This window comes from Sphaeramia orbicularis, chromosome 3 (genome assembly GCF_902148855.1).
Source record: "Sphaeramia orbicularis chromosome 3, fSphaOr1.1, whole genome shotgun sequence".
NCBI lineage: Eukaryota > Metazoa > Chordata > Actinopteri > Kurtiformes > Apogonidae > Sphaeramia > Sphaeramia orbicularis.
The window spans coordinates 41,620,575-41,642,591 of record NC_043959.1 but is presented as its reverse complement, the minus strand read 5'-3'; the positions used below and the strand labels follow the sequence as shown (position 1 = coordinate 41,642,591).

At 38.4% G+C, this 22,017-nt stretch overlaps 2 protein-coding genes across 4 annotated transcripts; both read right to left on the bottom strand.

Annotated features, from left to right (window-relative positions):
• Nucleotides 1-7: 7 nt before the first annotated feature.
• Nucleotides 8-4,932, bottom strand: terfa (telomeric repeat binding factor a). Of its 2 annotated transcripts, XM_030124221.1 has the most exons (14): nucleotides 4,844-4,929; nucleotides 4,551-4,734; nucleotides 4,123-4,218; nucleotides 3,734-3,864; nucleotides 3,544-3,630; nucleotides 3,159-3,299; nucleotides 2,761-2,900; nucleotides 1,979-2,491; nucleotides 1,480-1,581; nucleotides 1,273-1,368; nucleotides 1,058-1,189; nucleotides 687-769; nucleotides 548-594; nucleotides 8-419 (listed from the first exon to the last, which is right to left on the bottom strand). In XM_030124221.1, the coding sequence occupies exons 2-14, from the start codon at nucleotides 4,699-4,701 to the stop codon at nucleotides 261-263; spliced, it is 1,878 nt and encodes a 625-aa protein (XP_029980081.1). In that variant the 5' UTR covers nucleotides 4,702-4,734; nucleotides 4,844-4,929; the 3' UTR covers nucleotides 8-260. The 2 variants fall into 2 exon arrangements, with proteins under 2 accessions (XP_029980081.1, XP_029980071.1); XM_030124211.1 differs by having other exon boundaries at nucleotides 4,551-4,932.
• Nucleotides 4,933-6,707: 1,775 nt separating this feature from the next.
• zdhhc7 (zDHHC palmitoyltransferase 7) lies at nucleotides 6,708-20,863 on the bottom strand. 2 transcript variants are annotated; one of them, XM_030124278.1, is made up of 8 exons: nucleotides 20,696-20,863; nucleotides 19,450-19,548; nucleotides 12,908-13,258; nucleotides 11,853-11,977; nucleotides 11,606-11,702; nucleotides 10,891-10,972; nucleotides 10,130-10,260; nucleotides 6,708-9,953 (listed from the first exon to the last, which is right to left on the bottom strand). In XM_030124278.1, the coding sequence occupies exons 3-8, from the start codon at nucleotides 13,250-13,252 to the stop codon at nucleotides 9,771-9,773; spliced, it is 963 nt and encodes a 320-aa protein (XP_029980138.1). In that variant the 5' UTR covers nucleotides 13,253-13,258; nucleotides 19,450-19,548; nucleotides 20,696-20,863; the 3' UTR covers nucleotides 6,708-9,770. The 2 variants fall into 2 exon arrangements, with proteins under 2 accessions (XP_029980138.1, XP_029980130.1); XM_030124270.1 differs by lacking the exons at nucleotides 19,450-19,548; nucleotides 20,696-20,863 and having other exon boundaries at nucleotides 12,908-13,276.
• Between the last annotated feature and the right edge of the window lie 1,154 nt (nucleotides 20,864-22,017).

Here is a 22,017-nt window from a genome sequence, read left to right as displayed (position 1 = left end):
ACTCTTGTACAAACTGACCCAGGAAAATTTATTGAACAAGAGCAGATTATGAACTTAACTACACAATGTCTTAAAACATGAAACATGATGAACCAAATGGGAAAAGAGGCAAAGAAATGTACTGACCAAAAGGATTTGTCCTGTAAAATCAATACATACTCTTAATACCATATCATTAAAAAGGATCAAAGACTAATCTGAAGGTTAAAAAAAGTAGTGTTCCAGTCTTGTGACATTAGACCTCTGGGAACTCGGGACACTCAGACCATTTTCAGCTTCTTCATAGTTCTCCATCTGTCCTTAAGATTGACATTTGTTCGGTCTTTGAAACTGTAGTATGACTTAATCTTATTCCAGTTGCCCTCTCCAAATTTTTTGACCCCTTCTTTCAGTTTCTGTGTCTCAGTCTCAGTCCACATCTGTAACAATAGCAACACATTAATGAGTATTTTACTGCACTTACAGTTCACATATTAAAAAGCGTTTTTCAGAGGCCATGCAACTGCATGGTGATAAATACGCTTGAGTGTTTAATTGCGTATGTTACCTTTTTCCTGCTGCCTGAATGTGAATTGGTGCTCTCATCGTGTGACCCTTCGGGAGTGATAAAGACATGTAACAACACAAGGTCAAACAAAAAAAAAAATTGACTGAACCAGGCTGTTAGAAAGATGATTAAGTATTACCATTGCTCCTCTTGACACCACAAAGTGACTCTTCATCACTCCATGTTTCCTTAGTTTCCCTTGCAGTATTCATCAGCACTTTCCTGTAAAAAAAAAAAAAAAAAAAAAACTTCTGAGAAAAATCATTTATATTCTAACAGAACTACAGCTTGAAATGTTAGAAACATTCCTTGGTTTCACCCTCTCAAAAATAGGATTTGCCTTTTTTTAGTCAAACAACTGTAAATTTACTCTCCTTTTGTCTCAGAATTTGTTATGACAAAATAAACCCTTTGAATTCTCACCACAGTCAGATATAAAGTGAAATAATTCATTGAAAATATACCAGATAAATCAAAGTATTCTCAGTTGCTAGTCTAGTCTTTACTAACCATTTGGAAAAGGATGGACCGGAGCCTTCACCGGTCACTTTGTGAGGAGTGGAGCTGTTTCTGGGGACAGACTTCAGTGGTGACAGATTGGACGAATCGGAGTCGCAGATGTCGATTAGGCCACCGAGATCCCTGTGTAAGCACATACAGGTTTGTCACATGTCTTAAATTCTTACAAGCATATTGGGATCAAGTGAATCAGGTGTTGGACTTGCTTGCTCGGACGATCCCTGGCCCGTATTTTATGGGAGGAAGACTCCATGGGTTCTTCTTCACTGACTGATGATGACTCACTTGACCTGATGGACTTTCTGCATCAAGAAAAGGGTAAGTCTCATGGTGCCAACTCTATCTTAACATGATAAACTAATAAACTATACATGGCAGCTTTATGTGAGATGATACTGCACGTTCAGACATACCTGTAGACTGAGCTTTTGGTGTTTTGTACATAAACTTCGCTGTCAGCTGAAGAACGAGGGACTTCATCCTCTTGTGACGACTCTGTGAAACTTGTTGAGGTTCTGCGTGTCAAAAAACAAACAAAAAATTCCGTACAGTACAATACATTACTTTTATGTTACGTTTAACGGTGGAGTAAGACATTACTGAGAAAGACTTTGACCTGAACAGTCAAAATGCATCTCTACCTTCACTCCACCTTCAGCTCCATCCCCCAAAAATCAAATAATCCTTGTTGCATCTATCAGTCCAAGACACTTAGTTTATGTTTGATTTAGCTAAAGAAAGTGTGCCGGATTAAAATGGCTTACTTTACCTTTGAACCATTTCACTGCTAGAAAAAAGTATTACAATCTATTATCAGCAATTTGACAAAACTTTATTCCATTTATTCTGTGGCATTTTTCCTTTTCAAGTCCAACCTAATCAGAGCTTTCTCAAACCACTGCTTTTCTTTACCTGCTGCCAGTTTTAGAGGCTCGTCTCGGGCGTTTCCGTGTAGGTTTGCTGACCTCACTCTGGGTCAGTGGGCTTGATGGGACACTTTTCTGGGCCACTGGAGGTGACTGTGCTGGCTCTTCTTCTGTAAGGTCAGTGTCCAGTTCCCGGGAGGCTGTTGTACACTGTGAGCTCCCATGACTGTCTGGCTCAACAACCAGTTGGGCCACTGTGTAAAGTCTGCTGCTCGGTACTAAATTTGTGTTTGTGAGGGTTTCTGCTTGTGTTGGAGGAACAGCATTGGTTTGTGGAGGTTCATCTGCTGGCGAAGCCTCTAGAGGGCTTTGGGAGTCTCTCTGAAATGGCCCCTCCTGCCCTGATTCCTGGTTGGCAAGTTTTTCAGAAGGTAAGAGGCACGGGGTGACATCTGCTCTCACTTCATTATCCAACTCAGTAAATGTCCTCTCATTTGACCCTGCAGCCAAAGCTTTGTGTGCCGCCTCTAGCCTGGTCCGCTGGATAATCATGTGTTTACTAAAGGTTAGAGGTAAGAAAATATGAGATTTAGTCAACAAGGAAAGGAATCAACTGGAATGAAAACTTACACAATACAAATACCTGCCCTTAAGCCCTATTAACAAACTGTAACTAAGTAATGATATGCATTTTTGAATAGTGTTGCAAATGAAGAAACATGTCTTCATGATTCTAAGACTTCAATCTAATTAGTGATGGTGTAATTAGCTGTAAAGTATCCCTTTCATGCTGGTTTATCAGTTGAACTAAGAAGGGAGAGGACCTACCACGTCACTGGCAAGACAGGGGTGACTTGTTTGCAGGAGGATGGGTCAGTTACAGGTTTAGGTTCAGCTTCACTTTGCTTTTCAGGTTCTGCACCATCATCTGGCTCTGCAAGTCTTTTTTCAATAAGTTGCGATGCAGCCTGAATACATGTATACAAAAAAAAATGTGTTCATTAGTTGAACAAAATAAGACATATAAATGGAAGCTTTCTAGGAATCTCTATAAAAAATTGCCAACTTAAAACAGTCAAAAATTAACTGAGTGCAATAAAATCCAGTTTTCTGAGCCTCAATTACGTTTCGTTTCACTTTACTGTACAGACATAAGTAAAAGTAAATTTATTTAACTATAAGACAACACATTTCCAAACTGTCAGACTGTTCATTCCCATTTCTACCTTGTGAAGAAATGGAACGGCGATAGGGCAGAGTCTCTGGCAGAAGCTCAACATCTCCATCCTGAACTGATGAAAATCAATTTGCTCTATAATATCATGGGTTTTACACTTTGTACTGATGAGAGCAATGAATATTGCTTTCTACAAAGACAAAAGAAACAAAAACATCTGAGTATAATGATGAATAATACAAAAGTTAAGGGTATTTGGAACAATATACTGTATGTCAGTATAAACTTTACATTTTCTTTTCAGGAATATGTGTAATATTTAGAAGTAAAGCTACTCCTTCAGGAAATCTTCATATTCAGTGTGAATGTTTGGGTAATTTAGAATGTTTGAAGTTTTTTTTTGTGTGAACTGCTGTTTTGGCAGCTGGCCTCACCTTCCCGACCATGGATTTGGGAAAGTGTTTGTTCAGCACCTCTTCTGCTTTGTCAAACTCGCCATTCTTAATCAAAAGCCCAACGATCTACAGTCAGAAGAACACCACAGCGTGAGTGAAAGTTGGTAGCTTTTACAAAGCAGGAACAGTGTAGTGCAATAAAACATAAAAGAAATAAAAATACAGTTACCGTTTCTTTCAGTAATGTGCACACATTCTCAAAATCTGATTGTGCCATTGTACCTTCCAGGTTCAAACTCTGGAGCAATAATAATGCAGATTCCAGTGGAGTAAGTTTCCGCTCAGCCTCAAATGACAGATCTACAGGCAAGGATTCAACATAGGGTTAAATTGTAATGGATACACATATGAAAACAGCTATGTGACTTCACAAGTGGACAGTTTACTGTCTATTAAATAAACATTCCCTCTTCATATTTGTACTAAACTCTTCGTTGACAAGTCTGTATTGACTTACAATTCACATTTGTTCCATGAAACACTAACTTTCTTGATGTTATTCTACTCATTTGAAGACATAAAGAGAAACAGTAAAAGCAGTATTGTACACATGCTCACCAAGTCTGTCCCCTTGATTTATCATGGAGAGAAAATGTAATACTACAATCTTTGTTTGCATAGTATCAGAGTGCTCCACCGGACGGACCAAGACATCTGTAAGCACGAAAAAACATCAGAGAGGTTAACACATTTATAATGCATCAGGGTTCTCTATACTTGGTTGGAATTTGCAAAGTAACAGCATACGAACAAGATAAGCAGAGTGAATGTATATACTAACGTGTTGATCTAAATCATACATCCTAGTGTATCTGCACTTAAACACAGCTTTCCCTCTAATTACAACTATTTTACATCAGATACCAGTAAAATCCCAACAGTTCTGATGGATATTTAAAGCTAATTCGACGACGCTAAGTTACCTTAAGCAAATGTACCTGCAGCTTGGCGGCAAAAGGGGGACTGTGAAGGGGTCCGGTACTTACGTTGAAGCACATCTCTGACGGCACAAAAGTCCGAGTATTGCTCATTTTTAAAGAACTCTATTGCCAGAGACAGATAGTAATCCACCAGCCAGCGGTTGACAACAGACTCGACGTGAGTTCGCGGGTTGTTGATAGTTTCCTTAGACGCCATGTTGACACCATAACAGCGGAAACAGAGTTGGACCTGAAGACGGAGAAGCAGGAACACGTATTTGTGTCTCGACTCTTTCCTTCAATTATGAGCGAAAACAGGCCCAGTTAAATATTCATAGGTTTTCGTTAATATCACATACCCAACACTTTGTTATGTGTAAAAGTTACTCCTCACAGTCAATAAAACTAAAGCGCCTCTGAGTCTTCTCCGTTGGTAAGATTTGGCAGCACAAGTCTGCTAAGTCTTCTGCCCCCTATCGGTGTGGAGGCATATTAATGTTCATTTAATTAGGCAAACATTTTACACTACATTTTACACACTGTAAACCAAAATTAACCATTTTGACCAGGGATGTCAAACATACGGCCCGCAGCATGAATTTACAAAATGGAAAAATTACACTGAAAATATGAAAAGCCAACGGTGTCAAATTACATTATGAAAAAAAAATCTATCTATCTATCTATCTATCTATCTATCTATCTATCTATCTATCTATCTATCTATCTATCTATCTATCTATCTATCTATCTATCTATCTATCTATCTATCTATCTATCTATCTATCTATCTATCTATCTATCTATCTAATTACAGATTATTATCTAGATAAAATGTGACTAACCTGAAGAAATATGAATAACCTGAAATGTTTTAAGAAAAAAGTTTAATTCTAACAAAATAGATAGATAAATAGATTTCACTGGGATTTGTAAGTTGGGTTAATAATAACCTGAGACATAATATTCTTGAAATTGCACTTATTTTTCTTAACAAATGTCAGGTTTACATGGCTGTCGAGGTTATTCATATTTTCATAATGCAATCTCCCTTTTTTCACACTAAAACAAAGTGAAATTTTTTGGATTATTAGGTATGTATATTTTATTGTTGCTGTATGTGGCCCCTGAACTAAAATGAGTTTGACACCCGTGCTTTAGACAGAGTGAAAATATTTGTACTTCACAGTATAAAATTAAGATATGACATTTGTCATTGTTATTCTATAGCCAATCCTCCTGTTAGTGGTGATTCACATGAATTCAGTCCCAATACTTTTGTGCCGATAGAGCACATATTGTGTATCTTCATACAGAAACATGATAGTTTGTTGCTAAGCTAAAGCAACTCATCTACGGAAAAATCGCCTGATATTTTCCTTTATATGAATAATTACATTTTGCTATAATTCCTGTCAATGGAAAAGCAATACATAAAATCTAAATCATTGGTGTCAAACATATGGCCCACAGACCAAAACTGGCCCACCAAAGGATCCAATCCACCCTGTGGGATGAATACACATAGTGCAAATTTACTCTACAGACATTAACAGTCAAGGGTTTCAATCTCACTTTTGTTCAGGGGCCTCATACAGCACAATTTGATCTCAGGCTGTTGGACCAGTAAAATAATAGAATAAAAATCTAGAAACAATGACAGCTCCAATTTGAAGTAAAACTGCATTATGCTAATGAAAGATTAATGGGTTTGTCGTAGGTTTTTTCCACAATGTGATATTAGTGTCTTTAGTAATACACAGGATCTGAATACTTCATCCACCACTTAATGATGTTTAATTGTGAGATTAGGATAGATGATTCAAACCACTGGGCTAATATTTAACATTGCAATGCACATACAGTATGCATGCATACATGTAGAAATACTGGCATCACAAAATTTGTTTTTCTTTTAGTTTTTTCATGTCCCAGGTCTGCAGTTCTCGATAAAGTTTGCCCTCCATCTCAGCTACATCCTGCTCAATTTCAAGATTTTTTTTGGCAGAGATCAGATCAGTAATCTCTAACAACTATGCCACAGATGAAAAATAGATGAAAAATTAAACATCTGGCTTACTTGCATAAATTGGCATCTGTCTCTGAAGGACTTCTTTTTTCTTCTAGATCTGCATCATGTTACTGAAGTTTGAAACTCACTCTATCCACAAACAAAGCACAGATTATATGAAAAACGATGGATGGATAGAGAATCAGAATGTGTTTGATTTAATCAAGTTTATTATGTAAAATGACATTAAAGATATGACATTATAAGATTATGACACATTAATAAAAAATTGAATAAAACATTCCATTTACTGTCTATTGTTAATAGTAACTTTTATAATTTGTTTATAAAGCTGAAGGGCTTTTGTTCTTGAGGGAACATTTTCTTATGAGAGTTGGAGACAAAGCATTTCTCTACTGTTCATGACTATGATGAGAAGTCTGCGATTAAAGAACCATTCTGATAGGAACTGTTACTATACACCACAATATGCTTCCTAAATTATCAGCACAAATCCCCCTGATGAACCTCTGATAGAATAGTGTTATATTATTTATACAATTGGGCATTGTCATGTAATACTACTCCCTGTGATGATTGCCATTTCTACGTCATACAGCAGAAGTTTTAAAAAGGCTCAAAATACCATTTCCTGTATCACTCTTTAAAGTCATTAATAACCGACTCTATTAGTAAGCATGGATATCAGACTACATAGTCTGAAACAGAATGCAACTTTTAAGACATTCTGAACAGAGCATCTGATTTTGATCATGGAAACTGAGACAAATCAACCAAACTTACCAAACCAAATATTTATACCCGGGCTGTCATTGTACTGTTTTTCTATTAACAAAAAGCTCTGCCACTCTCTATAGATAAAGTTTAGCAGTGCATTAATCCCCTGCATGCCCCTGTATATCAAGTCCTGCTTCAGATATGAACTTCTATTTTAAAGATATTTAGCACCTATGTTCTCTAGGCCCCGTATTTTAATTGTATGTTGCATTTCTAAAATGTTTTAACACAGTTGTTGCTTGATTAGCGAGGCATTTGTGCATCTATAAAACACTGATTTTTCCTGATATATTTTTAGAACTAATAAATAAACTGTCTATCATCTTATAAATACACACATGGCATTTATGGGCATGCCATGGGTAGGGCCGAATTTCACTCCTGTTCATTTTGCCCTGCTGAAACCAAAAAGCACATTTAGCATGTAAGAATAATAGCTTTTTCCAAAATAATCATGCTAAATACAGAGTCCAGCATTCTAAACTAAGAAATGAGTGGCCAATAATATATATTGATAAATCCCCTGATATCAGTTAGCTTTCAGCACTGTGTCCCTCAGTCTCAAAATCGACGTGTTTTACATTCTAACGACAACATGTTATTTCAAACATTGGGCATCAGGTGTCATTTAGTGTAAACATAGGAAAAAGAGTTCTTTCCCTCGACAACCACAGGTAAGAACGACCAGCAGGATATTGTCAAACATGATGAACTTAGAGATACCAGCCTTTCATTCAGGACTTGGGGAGAAATCCTGAACTCTAGTTTTAACAAAAAAATCCACATTCATCCAGTGCAAACAGGTCCATGAATTTGGCTGAGTAGAAAAAAGGAGACAAGATGAGAAAATACTTTACATAAATATGGCAATAATAGTAACATCTGTCAAGCTGATACCTTCACTAGACTGAATCATTTTAAAGGCATGGACACTGCCACACTACTCAATGTTACAGGTGTGACTTTTTCCAAAGTGAAGCAGAAAAAGGCCTCTTTAACACAGAGTTTGTTCTGTATTAAATCTTGTAAGTTGAGCCTGGTGCCTTATCTCCTTTAGCAAAGCAGCCTCTTTTTATTTGAGTGATTCTGAGCAGAGCTCTGTTGAGCACAATGAATTCAGATCTTGCCAAAGGACATTTCAATAGTGTTTGAAGTTGTATTTTTACATGATGGTCAAGGAGCATGCAAAGCCTTCGCGTCTAAAAATCAGCTAACAAACTGAGTTTGTTATGTTGTGTTTTTAGGGCTTAAATGCTATCAAGTCTAATCAAAACACATGGATTTTAACCTAAACACAGTAGTAGCCTCCAGTTTTTCACATAAACTGTTGCGTCGATATAACAAGTCTGTCTCAATAACATTCAGTCTTTTCAGCAGCAACATGAATCACTTTGTAATGGAAACACAGGGAGGCATATCGGTGGTATGTGGGTCACTGAATGTTTGTGGAGAATGACATATGGAGCAGCCTGTGGGAAGTGGTGGAATGGCAACAATGATGAACAGGTAAGTCTGACTGATACAAAACATGGTTTCATTGTCCAAATTAATATCAATCTTAACAGTAGTAATCTCCAGTGAGTCGCATGGTCAACGGTTGAGGAGTGGTCACTGTAAGCAAAGTCAGTGAAGCTTCAGCAGTTATTTAAAGAAACAAAACACAAAAGAAAACTTAATTTCTACTGGCACATGTACCCCAAACAATCAAACATTCTACCTGAAGGGAGAAAATACAGGGCAAAAAAGATGAACAGACAGGAAAAACCACCCAGTTCTCTAGAACAAGAATGAGGCCTGTGTTCACAGTAACGTGTTTGTTATCTCAGGCTGAGATGAGATACTGACTGAGTTGTTATACATGCAATTCAAGGTGGCACAGTTCCATTGCTCTCCCGATATAGGCTTTCTCAAGTGCCTTAAACTGTAAGTAGTGCATGTCCTTGACTGCGATTCCCTTGTCTGGGTCCAACAGAACAATTTTAAGCTTTTCCCCATTTAGATCCATCATTGATGAAATGATATACTGTTTGTCCACTCCCAACAAGAAAAAAAATCATGTGTGCAGCAAAGAAAAACTGCTGAAGAAGTTGTGTATTTGAAGGCGCATGAGTAAAGGTAATACCGCACCTTGGACGGTCTCACAAGGATTAAAAGACTCACTTGAGTTGCATACTGCATGCTTTATCTAAAAAAATACACCAACAAACCAAAAAGCTGCTCATGATAAAAACACTACTCCAGTTGTTCACCATAGGTCCTTGGGTCTACATCTGCATGTGAGAGTTAGAATTCAAACTTTCAGTGGTGGGTGTGATGCACTGGGGTCCTGCTGGAGTAGCATGTCTCCCTGTTATCCACACATGAAGGACAACCTCTAGGAGCAGAGGTCCAGTTTAGCCTCAGCCAAGGAGGGTGTACAAGAGATCTTGTCTTAGAGATGACCATGTGCTGGTTCACTGCGTCAGTCTGTGCTCCCCTCAGACAGAAAACTCCGATCCACCACGGCGGCCATGGGTCAACAGCAACAGGCGTCGCAGGCGCAGACCTGTGAATGGGTTACACCACAGGAGAGATGGTGGACCACCAAACACAGCTTTCATTCCATCCCATCTCACGCGACGCTCCCAAGTGGGCTTTTCATTTTTAAGACGCTCAATCTCCTGCAAGGTATTCAAACAAAAACAGATTATTACTGATTTCTCTTCAAAGTAATATTAAATACAACATTCTGTATGGATGTGAAAAGCCAAAAGGCACAAAGTCAGTGCTTTCTCTTGTCCCACACCCTAATGACTGTCACATGGACATAAACAAAGCTTGCTGAATGTGTACTGACCGTCTCGTCATTGCAGATGGAGTGTATCTGTGTACCAAACATTACAGCTGTAAAGGTGAGGAAGAGGACGGCTTCAAGACAAAGAAAGATGAGAAGCAGCACAGACACCCCTGGAGAGAATTCACTGCACTCTGGATGTAGGCAGAAAGAAAGTTTATTTTATTTTTCACTTTAGAAATTTATTTTAGCACAATGCCAAATGAAAAACAAAACTTTAAAAAAGGTCTTACAGATAAAGCTGTACTTCCATGAATAAGCTGGATAACCTCATTATAATGACTTTACATGTCATAGTCTTTCACTGGATTTACACATGGGGCTAGTTGTGTGCACAGCAACTCCAAAACACAATTCACCTTACACTTGTTATCAAACAGACATGAGCACTGAGTTAAAACTGCCATTTATTGCTTGACACAGTAATCTTGGATACTGATTTACAAATAAATAAACAGGTTGGAAAAATTTCCTTAGAAAGTCAGAAGCATCCTATAGAGGGCAACATAAGTTACACTTCAAAGAATGAAATATTATCTTCATTTCCTGGTTCATTCCTTTTCGAGAGGACCACAAGGGAGTAAAAAAAGATCAATGGGGTATTTGCTGCTCAGCTCCTATGACCTGTGCACAGCAGCTAACAGAATAAATATGATTTTGCCCCTCGCTCTATCTCTCCTCATCTCTCTGAGCATATTCTCTCTCTCTTAGGAACAGCTCCATAGGCGAACAATGGACGAAAATATGAAAATGAGGTGTTGTACCATTCCACTGAACTTTAATACAGGTGAAGAAGTGTATCCCACTAAGAGCCAGGGCGTGTGCAGAAATCAGTGCTATGTACATCTGCAGTGAGAACAGAAAAAGAGGAAGATACATCAGAAGTAATGGAGATAGAATGGGCATCCTGCTTTCATCAGTTTGATTAGCACATACTATCCTAAAAAAACAAACTGCAGCTATGTTGAAATATTCTCAACTTCTCTATGTAAATCAAAGAGCACAGTCTTTCAACGCAGCTGACCTTGTAAAGCTCAAATATATATGACAGCTTTATGTTTCTATCTCCTAAAATGCCCCCATCAGGGTTAAGAAGTCATAAAAAAGTGCTGATCATGTCAGCACAGTCACAGATGGTAATGAGACTACACTTTATGTAAGCATGTGTCACTCTTGCATAAAATACCAATGAACAGAAGGTTTTTGAACAAAGTACAGGAATCTTGACAATAATTTTAGGCTCACACAAACCCATAATACTTCAGTTATCCTCAAAGTGTTATGACACAGTTAACACAAGACTGCCGCCCACAAACAAAAATAGATGTTGATTTCACACTGTGGTTTAATAGTAACATTTGTGCGTAGTATATGTATGTTGGCAGGGGTGTGATAGGTGAACTATGATGCTATCTATCACACACCCACATACAACTCTACACATTTTCCAGTAGTGACAGGTAATTTATGCCCACTTACAGTGAAAAGTACAAAGAATCTCTGATTCTTTTCTCCCACACAGTTATTGACCCAGGGACAGTGATGATCCATCTTTCGGATGCATCTTTTACAAATACTGTAAACAGAACATAGGACATGTTAATGCTTTATGTTTTTACTCTGCAAATGTATATGTGTATGAAGTACAATGTAGAACTACAGGAATATTAAATAAATTGCCCAAAAAAGGCCAAATTAACAGAGAATTTAATGTTCCTTGACTGACCTGCAGTGATGTGCTCTCTCAGGCTTGATGCTGCAGCACTTTGGACACTTGTAGATGACTTCACCGGGCTTCAGCTGCAAGCTCTCCATGTACTCTTTAGTCGCATTGCCCTTTGGGACTGCACCCTGTTGATAGGAGCAAACAGAAATGACTAAATGTGTCATGCAATGTGTCATATCGCACATTTTAACACAAACAATTCCCTAGCTTGGCAACCTACAACATAACTGAATGACTCAAAATCAGCTGTAACTACTACTGAAAGTCAAATGGTGACACTTAAGGAGTGTGAAGCTGAAGAAATCCCAGTTTGACACACTACTGAACAAACTTCAGTGTACTATTTTGGGCTTTTAAGTGGAGCAATTGTTGAGGCTAGACTCTAGCACCAGCAGATCTGTCATCAGACATCTAGGCCCTCTGAGTAAGCATGAGACAACATTGCAGCAGCAGCACTAACAGTATTTGACCTACAACCCCTTGCTGCATGAATTGGCTAAATTGAACAACCAATAGTCACAAAAGATCAGGAACAAACTGCACAATAATCCCTGTGGCACTAACTTTTGAACACTCAGCAGGAGAAGGCAAACCAAAATTTCAGCTTCTGGCAGATCTCTGTTTCAAATACAGTTTGTAATGAGGATTAAAAGGCTTCCAACAACAGAAGAAACTGCATAAATTAATTCAATATTGAGGAGAAAAAGTAAGGAGAATGAAATACTTGAAATGAAAATATATGAAAAAATATGTGTAGAAGCCAAAATAATGGTTAGAATTTAAGAGAAATGTAAACAGACAGACATACCATACGTTCTCTGGCTCTTACTGGTAAATTATTGTTGAAAACTAAATCTCTAATACTGTCTGTAAATTACAAGTATGACTCTTAAAGAGAAGACAGTAACTCCTCAACAGTACAGGAGGCTGCTCTGTCTACCATTTACAGACAGATTGTCTCATTTTGTTTTGATTCCCTGTTCGTCCCTCACTGATTTCCTCCATCCTCTCCACCATCATCACCTTCATCACATAAACTGCTCTTGAATCCTTACCGGGTCAGTCAACATGGTGCGCATATGTGAGGCCAATGCAAGCACAGCCAGGGAGTTGAAGGTGGCCCCATTCAGAAGTGAGTACCAGAAGTTTTTGGCAGGCAGCAGCATGACAAAATTCACCACAAATTCAGCGTACAGGACCAGGAACCAGGTCATAGTTGCGCACACCATTCCACAGCTGTCCTGGATGAACCACAGTGTACGGTTCCCCACTGTGTGTCCACTGTGGGGGCCACCAACCATCACTCCGGCTCCCAGACTCCCCGTCTCAACATCTCCACTGGCTGACAGCAGCGGGTGGTGCTGCTCCATATCTCGCAGTCGGTGATTTGAAGACTGCATCCTGCCCTGAGGAGAGGAGAAAGACGAGTTGAACATACATTAATTCATTTAATTATTATTGCTTATTTTCTTTCTTTTTCTACGGGGGGGTGATCATTGTTTTGGTGAGGCTATGATATGTACTTGCACATTAGAGTATTATTATACATGGTTTAGGGATTAAATAAGTGTTTACTTCTTCCCACTCCTTTTCAGATGTGAAATAAATAACACTAAAATTGTATTAACGATTTCTGAATAATAGTATAATTTTCTTTTCATTGTCTTATGTAATCCTTTGCTTTGAGAGTTTGCTTTGTTAGTGCTTGTATTGTGTGTTTTAATATGTCCAAAATAAAACATCCATTCATTCATAAAGATGTCATACCTGAAGGCCCAATCTAAGGTTCTTGGTTACGTTATAAACATTGGATCCTGTTAGGTTTGATTTTCATGTTAAACCTACATCCTGTTGTTATCATCTCTGTGTGTTGTCTCCCTGTGCTTGATAACTGATTGTTTTACTGAAGGGGGTGTATGTCAAATCAGCATGTTGTTAATTCAGCCTATTTTAACTGCTTTTGTCTTCTACTTTTGTTTATTTTCAGTGATAGCCTTATGTAATCACACCTGCAATTTTGGTTTGGATTTATCTGAAAAGACGAGACCAAACTGTGTAGGTGTGAAAGCATCCTTAACAGGCTGAGTGGACAGAAAGGTCAGATTCATACAAGGTAGAGAGAGAATAGTAGAAAGAGATAAGAAATACATATTAGGAGAAGAAAATGAATTATCCATGATTTAAAGTGGATTTGGCATACTGAAAAGAGTTCAAATTTATGAAAAATCACTCCTGCCCACATCAGCACATACAGTATGAGTATTACAATGGCCCTGTATGATATGATCAGCATAATGTAATGATATGACTTACAATAAACAAATCTGTGAGGTATTTACCACACAGTTTCATATTTACATCGTCTATGGTTTGTATCAACTATAAAAAAAAGCATTTATTGGTCAGCACTAATTATTATACAAGACATAAGAGATAGCAGTATTGCTCAGGATGATATCAGTGTTGCAAACATCTGACATACAAAGCAAACTAGTAGGAAATTTCTAAGGCCTTACTCATGGCTGAAGGCACATCTGCTCAACATGACTATGAGCTAGCAGCAGTCTGCAGTATTCTCCTTCTACAGATGTGATTTTTGGATCCAATTATTGGAAATAAAATTATGATTTTTTTCTGCATAGAACCATAATAATCTGTCCAGTAACTTTAGCTCACGTGTTGGACAGACTTAACAGTCCCCATTCTCACCTACTGCCACTAGTGGTGTAATGAAACACATGTAGTTCTAGTGCCCTTTGAACCACGAGGCTGTTATTACAGGAGACATGAGTCACTGGAGATTTCTTTCTTTGTATTCATGTCAAGGTCACAAGAAAAAACAGGACCGATCTGAGCGAGTAAGTCCTCAGCTTCAAGGTAAATCAATGGCTGCTTTGGTCCATTTAGGAAAGTGATCCTGATCTGAGGTAAATGTGCATGAGGAAAAGGCTATTAATAATCTGTAGACCCAGTTACCTCCTGACAGCAGACTTTACTGTGACTCACTGAGACAAAGTAAACCTACAAAAACAAATCAGTGCCAAATCAAAAATTGTGATGCGAGATTCCTGTCTGACTTACAACATTTATACAGGACAGTCTTTAAAAATGTTGGTCAACATCTGGATTATTATTGAGCGTTGTGACACCCATCTTCTTCATTCATCAAAGCTCCACATTTGTGAAACCAAATTCAGGTACAGAACCAAAACAACTAGCCCTTGTTCAAGAATCCTGCTGAATAAACCTCTATTCTCACTGCTGAATCCCTACTGAGACTCAAACTTGATGGAAGGTATTAGGAACAGAAACTTATGTTGATATTAAGTGATTTGATAGACTCTTGTGTAACGCCTCAAGCCAATGATTACTTCCTTTTGCAGGGCGTTTAAATCATATTACACATTTCCACTGAGGAGGGCGGTGGAAGCAGTCAGTCCTCAGCTGATGAGCCAACCAGGCATCCTCTCAAACACCACACCTCTGTTTGTTTCCACTTCTAAATGAAACATCTGAATAGGTGGGTGTCACTAAAACTGCTTACAAAGCTGAAATGCCTACTGTTGAGTCGAACCCTCCAGCTGATGAAGACATCATCCTGACAGCCAGTAAAACCAAGCTGCCAGTTCAGGCCTTGGAGACTTAAAAAAATAGAGATACATAGCTCCTGCTGCACACACAGGAATTCAGCTATGACATTCCTTATATACTCTGACAGACAAGCAAGTAAGAGGCTGGTTATGCAGTATATTTAATCTGGTTGAGCAGCACTTAAATCCAGATGACTTCCTGGAGCCTAAACTGCACAAACACTATTATAAAGAGGAGGATCATTGGCTTTGCATAAAAAAGTGAATTTGCAAAATGAATTAAATAAATGTGATGAAAAACAAGGATTAAAAGCAACTGAAGTGGAATAAAAGTAAAGTTTGCTTTTATGTGTTTGAGCGTTTATCAGTAATACATTTTTTATTGCCAAAATTGCATGCAGTTACTACTGGGCTAATGTTAAAGGTAAACCGACCGTGTTGGTCTGTTTGCTGAAATAACTTCATTCTCATAGGCTAAAACCCCCAAACAATGGAGCGACTGATGAGCCAGGCAGGAAACAGTTGGAAGATGGATACACATGTAACAAAGATGCCCAGGCAGCATGACAATATCCACTCACTATCCCAATATCTGACCCAGACATTAAGATTTAGGGAAAATGTCATGTTCTTTGTTATTCTGTGTTAAGAATATCACATTTGTTTTGAAAGAGGGAATACAGTGCAACTATAGCAGTGTATTACAGGTTGATGTATCATTAGAATAGAAAGTGTTTAAGGTATGTTTAGAGTCACACTAAGCACTAAAAGTGGATAGTCAGTCCAGTTTAACCTGTCATAGTTTGTGTAGCTTGTGTTTTCGGCAGCTCAGGAAAATAATCTGGATATCTGAATCTGAGTTCAGAGTGTCTACAGATATCTTTAGGACAGAAATGGACTAGAATGAATAAAAAATTGTCAGTCAAGAAATACAGCTATCACACATAATAGAAAGACAATGTGGAAAATGCAGTTTTGTGCAGTTAAGATAATATCAAAGATTACTTCCAAACATAAAAATAGTGTCGATTTCATCAGTGAGCTTATTTGTTTATTAGCAAAACAAAACTGATAAGGTATAAAGATATCAGAGCCAAATAATAATACATCTTATTGGTGGGAGGACCCGTCAACCCCTTTAATAAATGACACACCACAGTCAAATGTCCCCCAGAAACCTCTGAAAAATCTGTGATTTTAAGATTAGGAGTAAGAAATTTTTACACCACTCACCAACAAGTCATTAAAGGCGGGAGTCTGACTACTTCTAAACATGCAGCCGGGAGAGATAAGGAAATTGAAGATAAAAAAAAATCCTCTTTTAGTCTATCCGACTGTTCATTGATATTGTACTATTTCATTATCTGCTACAGAAGGGTCAATTTATGTTTGTGTCACCTGATGAAGAAGCTTCAGTGCAGAGTTAAATTTAACAAAATGACCTTTAAAGGGCAGCAAATGCTCTTGGTCAGTTTAACATGTATTGATTTGTCTGTGATCAATAAAAGGGAGGTCTGTTAAAACCACACCAGCTGCTTGTCCAGCTGTCTGCCCTTCGCAGTCAGAGGGCACAACACAAGACTCCCTCAGCTTTTATCCATCTTCTCCATCTCAGCTCCCTGACGTACACGACCAGCCATCTCTCAGTGTCATCCTACTAAGATCACTTTGCAGGTCAGTCGGTTGCACAGTCATCACAAAAGTAGTCATAATAGGGGTTTGTTTCAACTGCAAAACAGTAACCAAAAATACTACTGAAGGGAATAAGTTTCAATTTACTAAAAGCTTTCACTGACACTTTTCCAAGTTTATTACCTACAGTGAGTGAAATAATTATTTGATCCCCTGCTGACTTTGTAAGTTTCCTCCCTTACAAAGAAATAAACAATGTATAATTTTTTATCATAGGTGTATTTTAGCAGAGTGAGACAGAATATCAACAAAAAATCCTGAAAAAACACATTATATAAAGATTATAAATTGATTTGCATTTGATTGTTGGAAATAATGATTTGATCCCCTAACAACCAGCAACAATTCTGACCCCCGCAGACCAGTTAAGTGTCCATGGGGCACACAAATTAGTGATGTAACTTTAAGACAATTGTCAGAATCTTAACTCGTTGTAAGTATAAAAGACACATGTGAGAGAATCAGTCTCTTACATTCAAACCTCTCTACCACCATGGGCAAGACCAAAGAGTTGTCAAAGAATATCAGAGGCAAGACTGTAGACCTGCACAAGACTGGAATGGGTTACAAGACCATCAGCAAGAAGCCTGGAGAGAAAGAGACCACTGTTGGTGCAATTATTAGAAAATGGACGAAATACAAAATAACCATCAACCACCCTCGCTCTTGAGCTACATGCAAGATTTCATCTCTTGGGGTAAGGATGATCATGAGAAAGGTGAGATATCAGCCCAGAATTACATGGGAGGAGCTTGTAAAAGATCTCAAGGGAGCTGGGACCACAGTCACCAAGAAAACCACTGGTTTTGCTATAATGGATTGAGATCCTGGACCCATGCAAGGTCCCACTGCTCAAGAGGGCACATGTACAGGCCCCTCTGAAGTTTTCCAATTAACACTTGAAGGAGTCAGATAAGGCTTGGGAGAATATGCTGAGGTCAGATGAGACCAGAATTGAGCTCTTTGGTATCAATTCATCTTGCCATGTTTGAAGGCAGAGAAAGGCTGACTATGACCCCAAGAACACCATCCCCACTGTCAAACATGGAGGGAGTAACATCATGATTTAGGGCTGTTTCTCAGCTAAGGGTAGAGAGAAGACTTCAGCACATTGAAGACCCAATGAACAGGGCCATGTTCTGTGGAGTCTTGCAGGAGAACCACCTTCCCTCAGCAAGAACACTGAAGATGGGTCGTGGATGGGTCTTCAAGCATGACAATGACCCAAAACATATGGTCAAGGAAACAAAGGAGTGGCTAAAGAAGAAGAATGTTAAGGTCATGGAGTGGCCTAGCCAGTCTCCGGACCTTAATATCTGAACCTTCAAGTTGCCAAGGGCAAAGCTTAGGAACCTTAACGATTTGGAGAGGCTCTGTAAAGAGGAGTGGACCAAAATCCCCCGAGATGTGTGCAAACCTGGTGACCAACAACAAGAAACATCTGACATCTGTGACTGCCAACAAGGGTTTCTCCACCAAGTACTAAGTCATGTTTTGCTTGAAGATCAAATACTTAATTCCCTTGATCAAATGCAGATTAATATATAACCTTTATCTAATGTGATTGCTCTGGATTTCTTGTTGATATTCTGTCTCTTTCTGTTAAAATAATCTTACCATAAAATGATAGACCATTCATTTCTTTGTGAGGGGATAAACTTACAAAATCAGCAGGGGATCAAATAATTATTTCCCCCCACTGTACCGAATGTAAATTCTGCAGAGGAAAAACAAAAATAAAACTGCTCATGGTAGGGAATGCGATGTCTCACACAAGAGTGCAACAACTAAACATCATGGAATCGATGTGATGCTATTTTTATTGTGTTCTACAGTTGTATATGATATCCAAAACCAAAACTCATGCACCACAAGTTTGAATCATCTAAGCTATGTTAAACAGCTGAGTGTCTGATAAAGTGTTTGGCACAGCTACCTTTTTTTTTTTTTTTTTTGAAACTATTTATTGACAAAATTCTATGCTCACCACACTTAAGTTACCTCACTAGTGTATGGGTGTCTTTTCAGTGATTGATGACAGCTTAACACATCCTACATTCCTGTTTCTGTTGAAATAATCCATTCACTTTGGCCACAGGTTTCTCTGTTTCTCTCAACCAGGCACCAAACGACTTTAAAAGCAAACACTCTCTTTTGAAGCAACATGAAGAATCCAGCTCTCACTGTTGTAGCACAGAAGATGAAAAGATAATGTAAGTGTAATAGCTTTACTCTGTTTGCCCTTGTTGCACACAGTGCTCTGAACAGCATGGAAAATGCAAATTAAAAAAAAAATAAAAATAGAGCAAACCTACCTAATTTGTTTGGTCTTTACAGTAACATACTGTGATGTGTACCTCCGGGACCTGCATTTATGATAAAGTACCGTTGTAGAGTGGCATATGTAATGACACCTGTAAAATAGACAAAAACAAACATTTTAAAAGTTCTTATACACATAGAAACAATTATTAATTTAGTTACATTTTGCTAGCACTTCAAAGCAGTCCTGCAATAATTCCACAATGATGCAGATTCAATTATTGCGCAAGTGGGGAAAAAAAAAAGAAAAAAAATCACTAGATGTGGATAACAAATCTCTCTAAATACATTTCTATACAACTGCACAACCACAAACTACAGGTGCCAAATTCATCTTAACATCTCTGCACAAAAGCTTCAACCTCCACATAACAAATTCCATAAAGATAATATTTAATGCAGGTTTATTATGTGTGGAATAAACTGACAGCTGTTTGTATAAAGTTACCCTGTCTTCTCACAATTTGAACAATGATGTCTCCTCTCCATCTGCATGAGTCGGTGTGGGGTCCACAATTTTTGTAAGTGTTCCTATTTTACCCCCAGGAAACACACCCATCATACATCTATTCATAGCAACGTGGTGACACCGCAAGCAGTTTATCCTGATAGTCTGTGCACAGATTTCCCTATCGACCTCAGCCTTTGATGAAAAATCGGTTCCGTGTTTTGAACAACTAAATGTAGCTGAGGTTTTGTCCAAATGTAGGAAATCAGACAAACGCTATCGACCACCTTGATAGTTTTCTCCCTTTATGAAGCAAAAACACAGCACTGTCTGCAGCTAATACTTATGTTAGTCTAGTACATCGGCATATCTAGATTTAAGACGGCTGTGCGCTCTTGAATCCAAACCTAAGTGCTTCCAAAAGACTATTTTGCGACCTGTGTGACTAAGATCTGAGTCCCTCCGCACATCGTTGAATCTGTAAATGAACATGTTACCATTTACCAGTAGTAATCACAGTCCAATCTGTCCTATCATCCATCGATAAAAAACCCCAAAGCGTTGATCTAGAGCTTCCTCGTTGTTCGATGGTAACTGTAAAGGTCGTGACTAAAACTGTCAACTAACAACAGAGACACCGGGCATATCTTGCTAGCTTTGCAAATCACATGCTACCGAACTGGCTGGTAAATCTCGCCTGCTAACTAGCCTGACGGAAGCTAACGGCTAGTAACCTATGCGAGCGTCGATCGTAAAAGAAGAGCCATACGAGTAGCAGCTCAATTACATACCTTAAAAATCCTTATTTGTCGTTTATGCAACGCCTTTTTATTGCATTTTTGCGTCCTGAATGGGCTAAACCCAGCCGTACCCACATCAGAGGTATAACATCGCTCTAACAACGGGATGACAGTGGCCACTAACGATGAAGCTTCCGGGGTTTGTTCGACTTTCTCCGTTTCGGTTCGGAAGTGTTCGGGAGAATCATACTTGATTAAACAGCGCCCTCGCGTGTCTTAAAGTGATATTGCAACTACAAAACTGCGATTATCCAGTTTATCCACTGGCCGGAGCTATTGGTTCAAAACAATACTTAGCATGGGCGTATGTTTTGGTTGTACACTGAGGGGGGGTGGGGGGTCCTCGTCCTTCTCATTAACCCTTTCATTCCCACTGGTCACTCCAGTGGACAGTTGTTCTACAGCTGTTCTCTTGTATATTCATGGATTTTGCTGTTTTAGTTCCATAACAGCCAACACAGTGGATGCTTAAATGCATCATCCCATACACTGTAATTCATACCATTACTGTAACTTTGCTGTTCTTGATAAACTTGATCTGCACTAACATGTTTGAGAGTAAATCAATTCCTCGTTATTATTATGAGACTGTAATTAACAGTTTTTTTTAAGGAAAGGCAAGGCAAGTTTATTTGTATAGCACATTTCAGCAACAAGGCAATTCAAGGTGCTTCAGACAGGACATTGAAATAAAAGAAACAAAAAGAAACACATTTAAAACATTATAAAAAAAAACATGTAAAAGGTGATTAAAAACAGCGAGTAATAAAACAACACATAAAATTAAAAAAAAAAAAAAATAGAATAAAATAAAAATAAAAACACACATATTAAAGTAAGAGGTGCAGTGCAGAGTTTCAAAGAGAATATAAAGTTTAAAAAGACAAAAGCCTTTTAGTCAAAGGCAACAGTGAACAGGTGAGTCTTTAACCTTGACTTAAAAGAACTCAGACTCTCAGCAGACCTGATATTGTCTGGTAGTTTGTTCCAGATATATGGAGCATAAAAACTGAACGCTGATTCTCCATGTTTAGTTCTGACTTTGGGAACACAGAGCAGACCTGCACCAGACGACCTGAGTGGTCTGGATGGTTCATACTGGACTGGAAGGTCTCTGATGTATTTTGGGCCTGAACCATTCAGTGCTTTGTATGCTAGTAAGAGAATTTTAAAGTCTATTCTCTGAGAAACAGGGAGCCAGTGTAGAGACCTCAGAACTGGACTGATGTGGTCCACTCTCTTGGTCTTAGTGAGGACTCAAGAAGCAGCATTCTGGATCACTTGCAGTCGTCGAATAGACAAAAACAAAAGTT

Coding starts and splice junctions, on each gene's coding strand:
- zdhhc7 (XM_030124278.1), bottom strand. CDS start 13,252: ATGCAGTCTTCAAATCACCGACTGCGAGATATGGAGCAGCACCACCCG. Junction 11,703..11,852: donor GAGAGAGCACATCACTGCAG/GTCAGTCAAGGA, acceptor TTCTGTTTACAG/TATTTGTAAAAGATGCATCC. Junction 10,261..10,890: donor TATTAAAGTTCAGTGGAATG/GTACAACACCTC, acceptor GCCTACATCCAG/AGTGCAGTGAATTCTCTCCA.
- terfa (XM_030124211.1), bottom strand. CDS start 4,701: ATGGCGTCTAAGGAAACTATCAACAACCCGCGAACTCACGTCGAGTCT. Junction 3,631..3,733: donor GCACATTACTGAAAGAAACG/GTAACTGTATTT, acceptor TTCTGACTGTAG/ATCGTTGGGCTTTTGATTAA. Junction 770..1,057: donor GGTCCATCCTTTTCCAAATG/GTTAGTAAAGAC, acceptor TTTTTTTTACAG/GAAAGTGCTGATGAATACTG.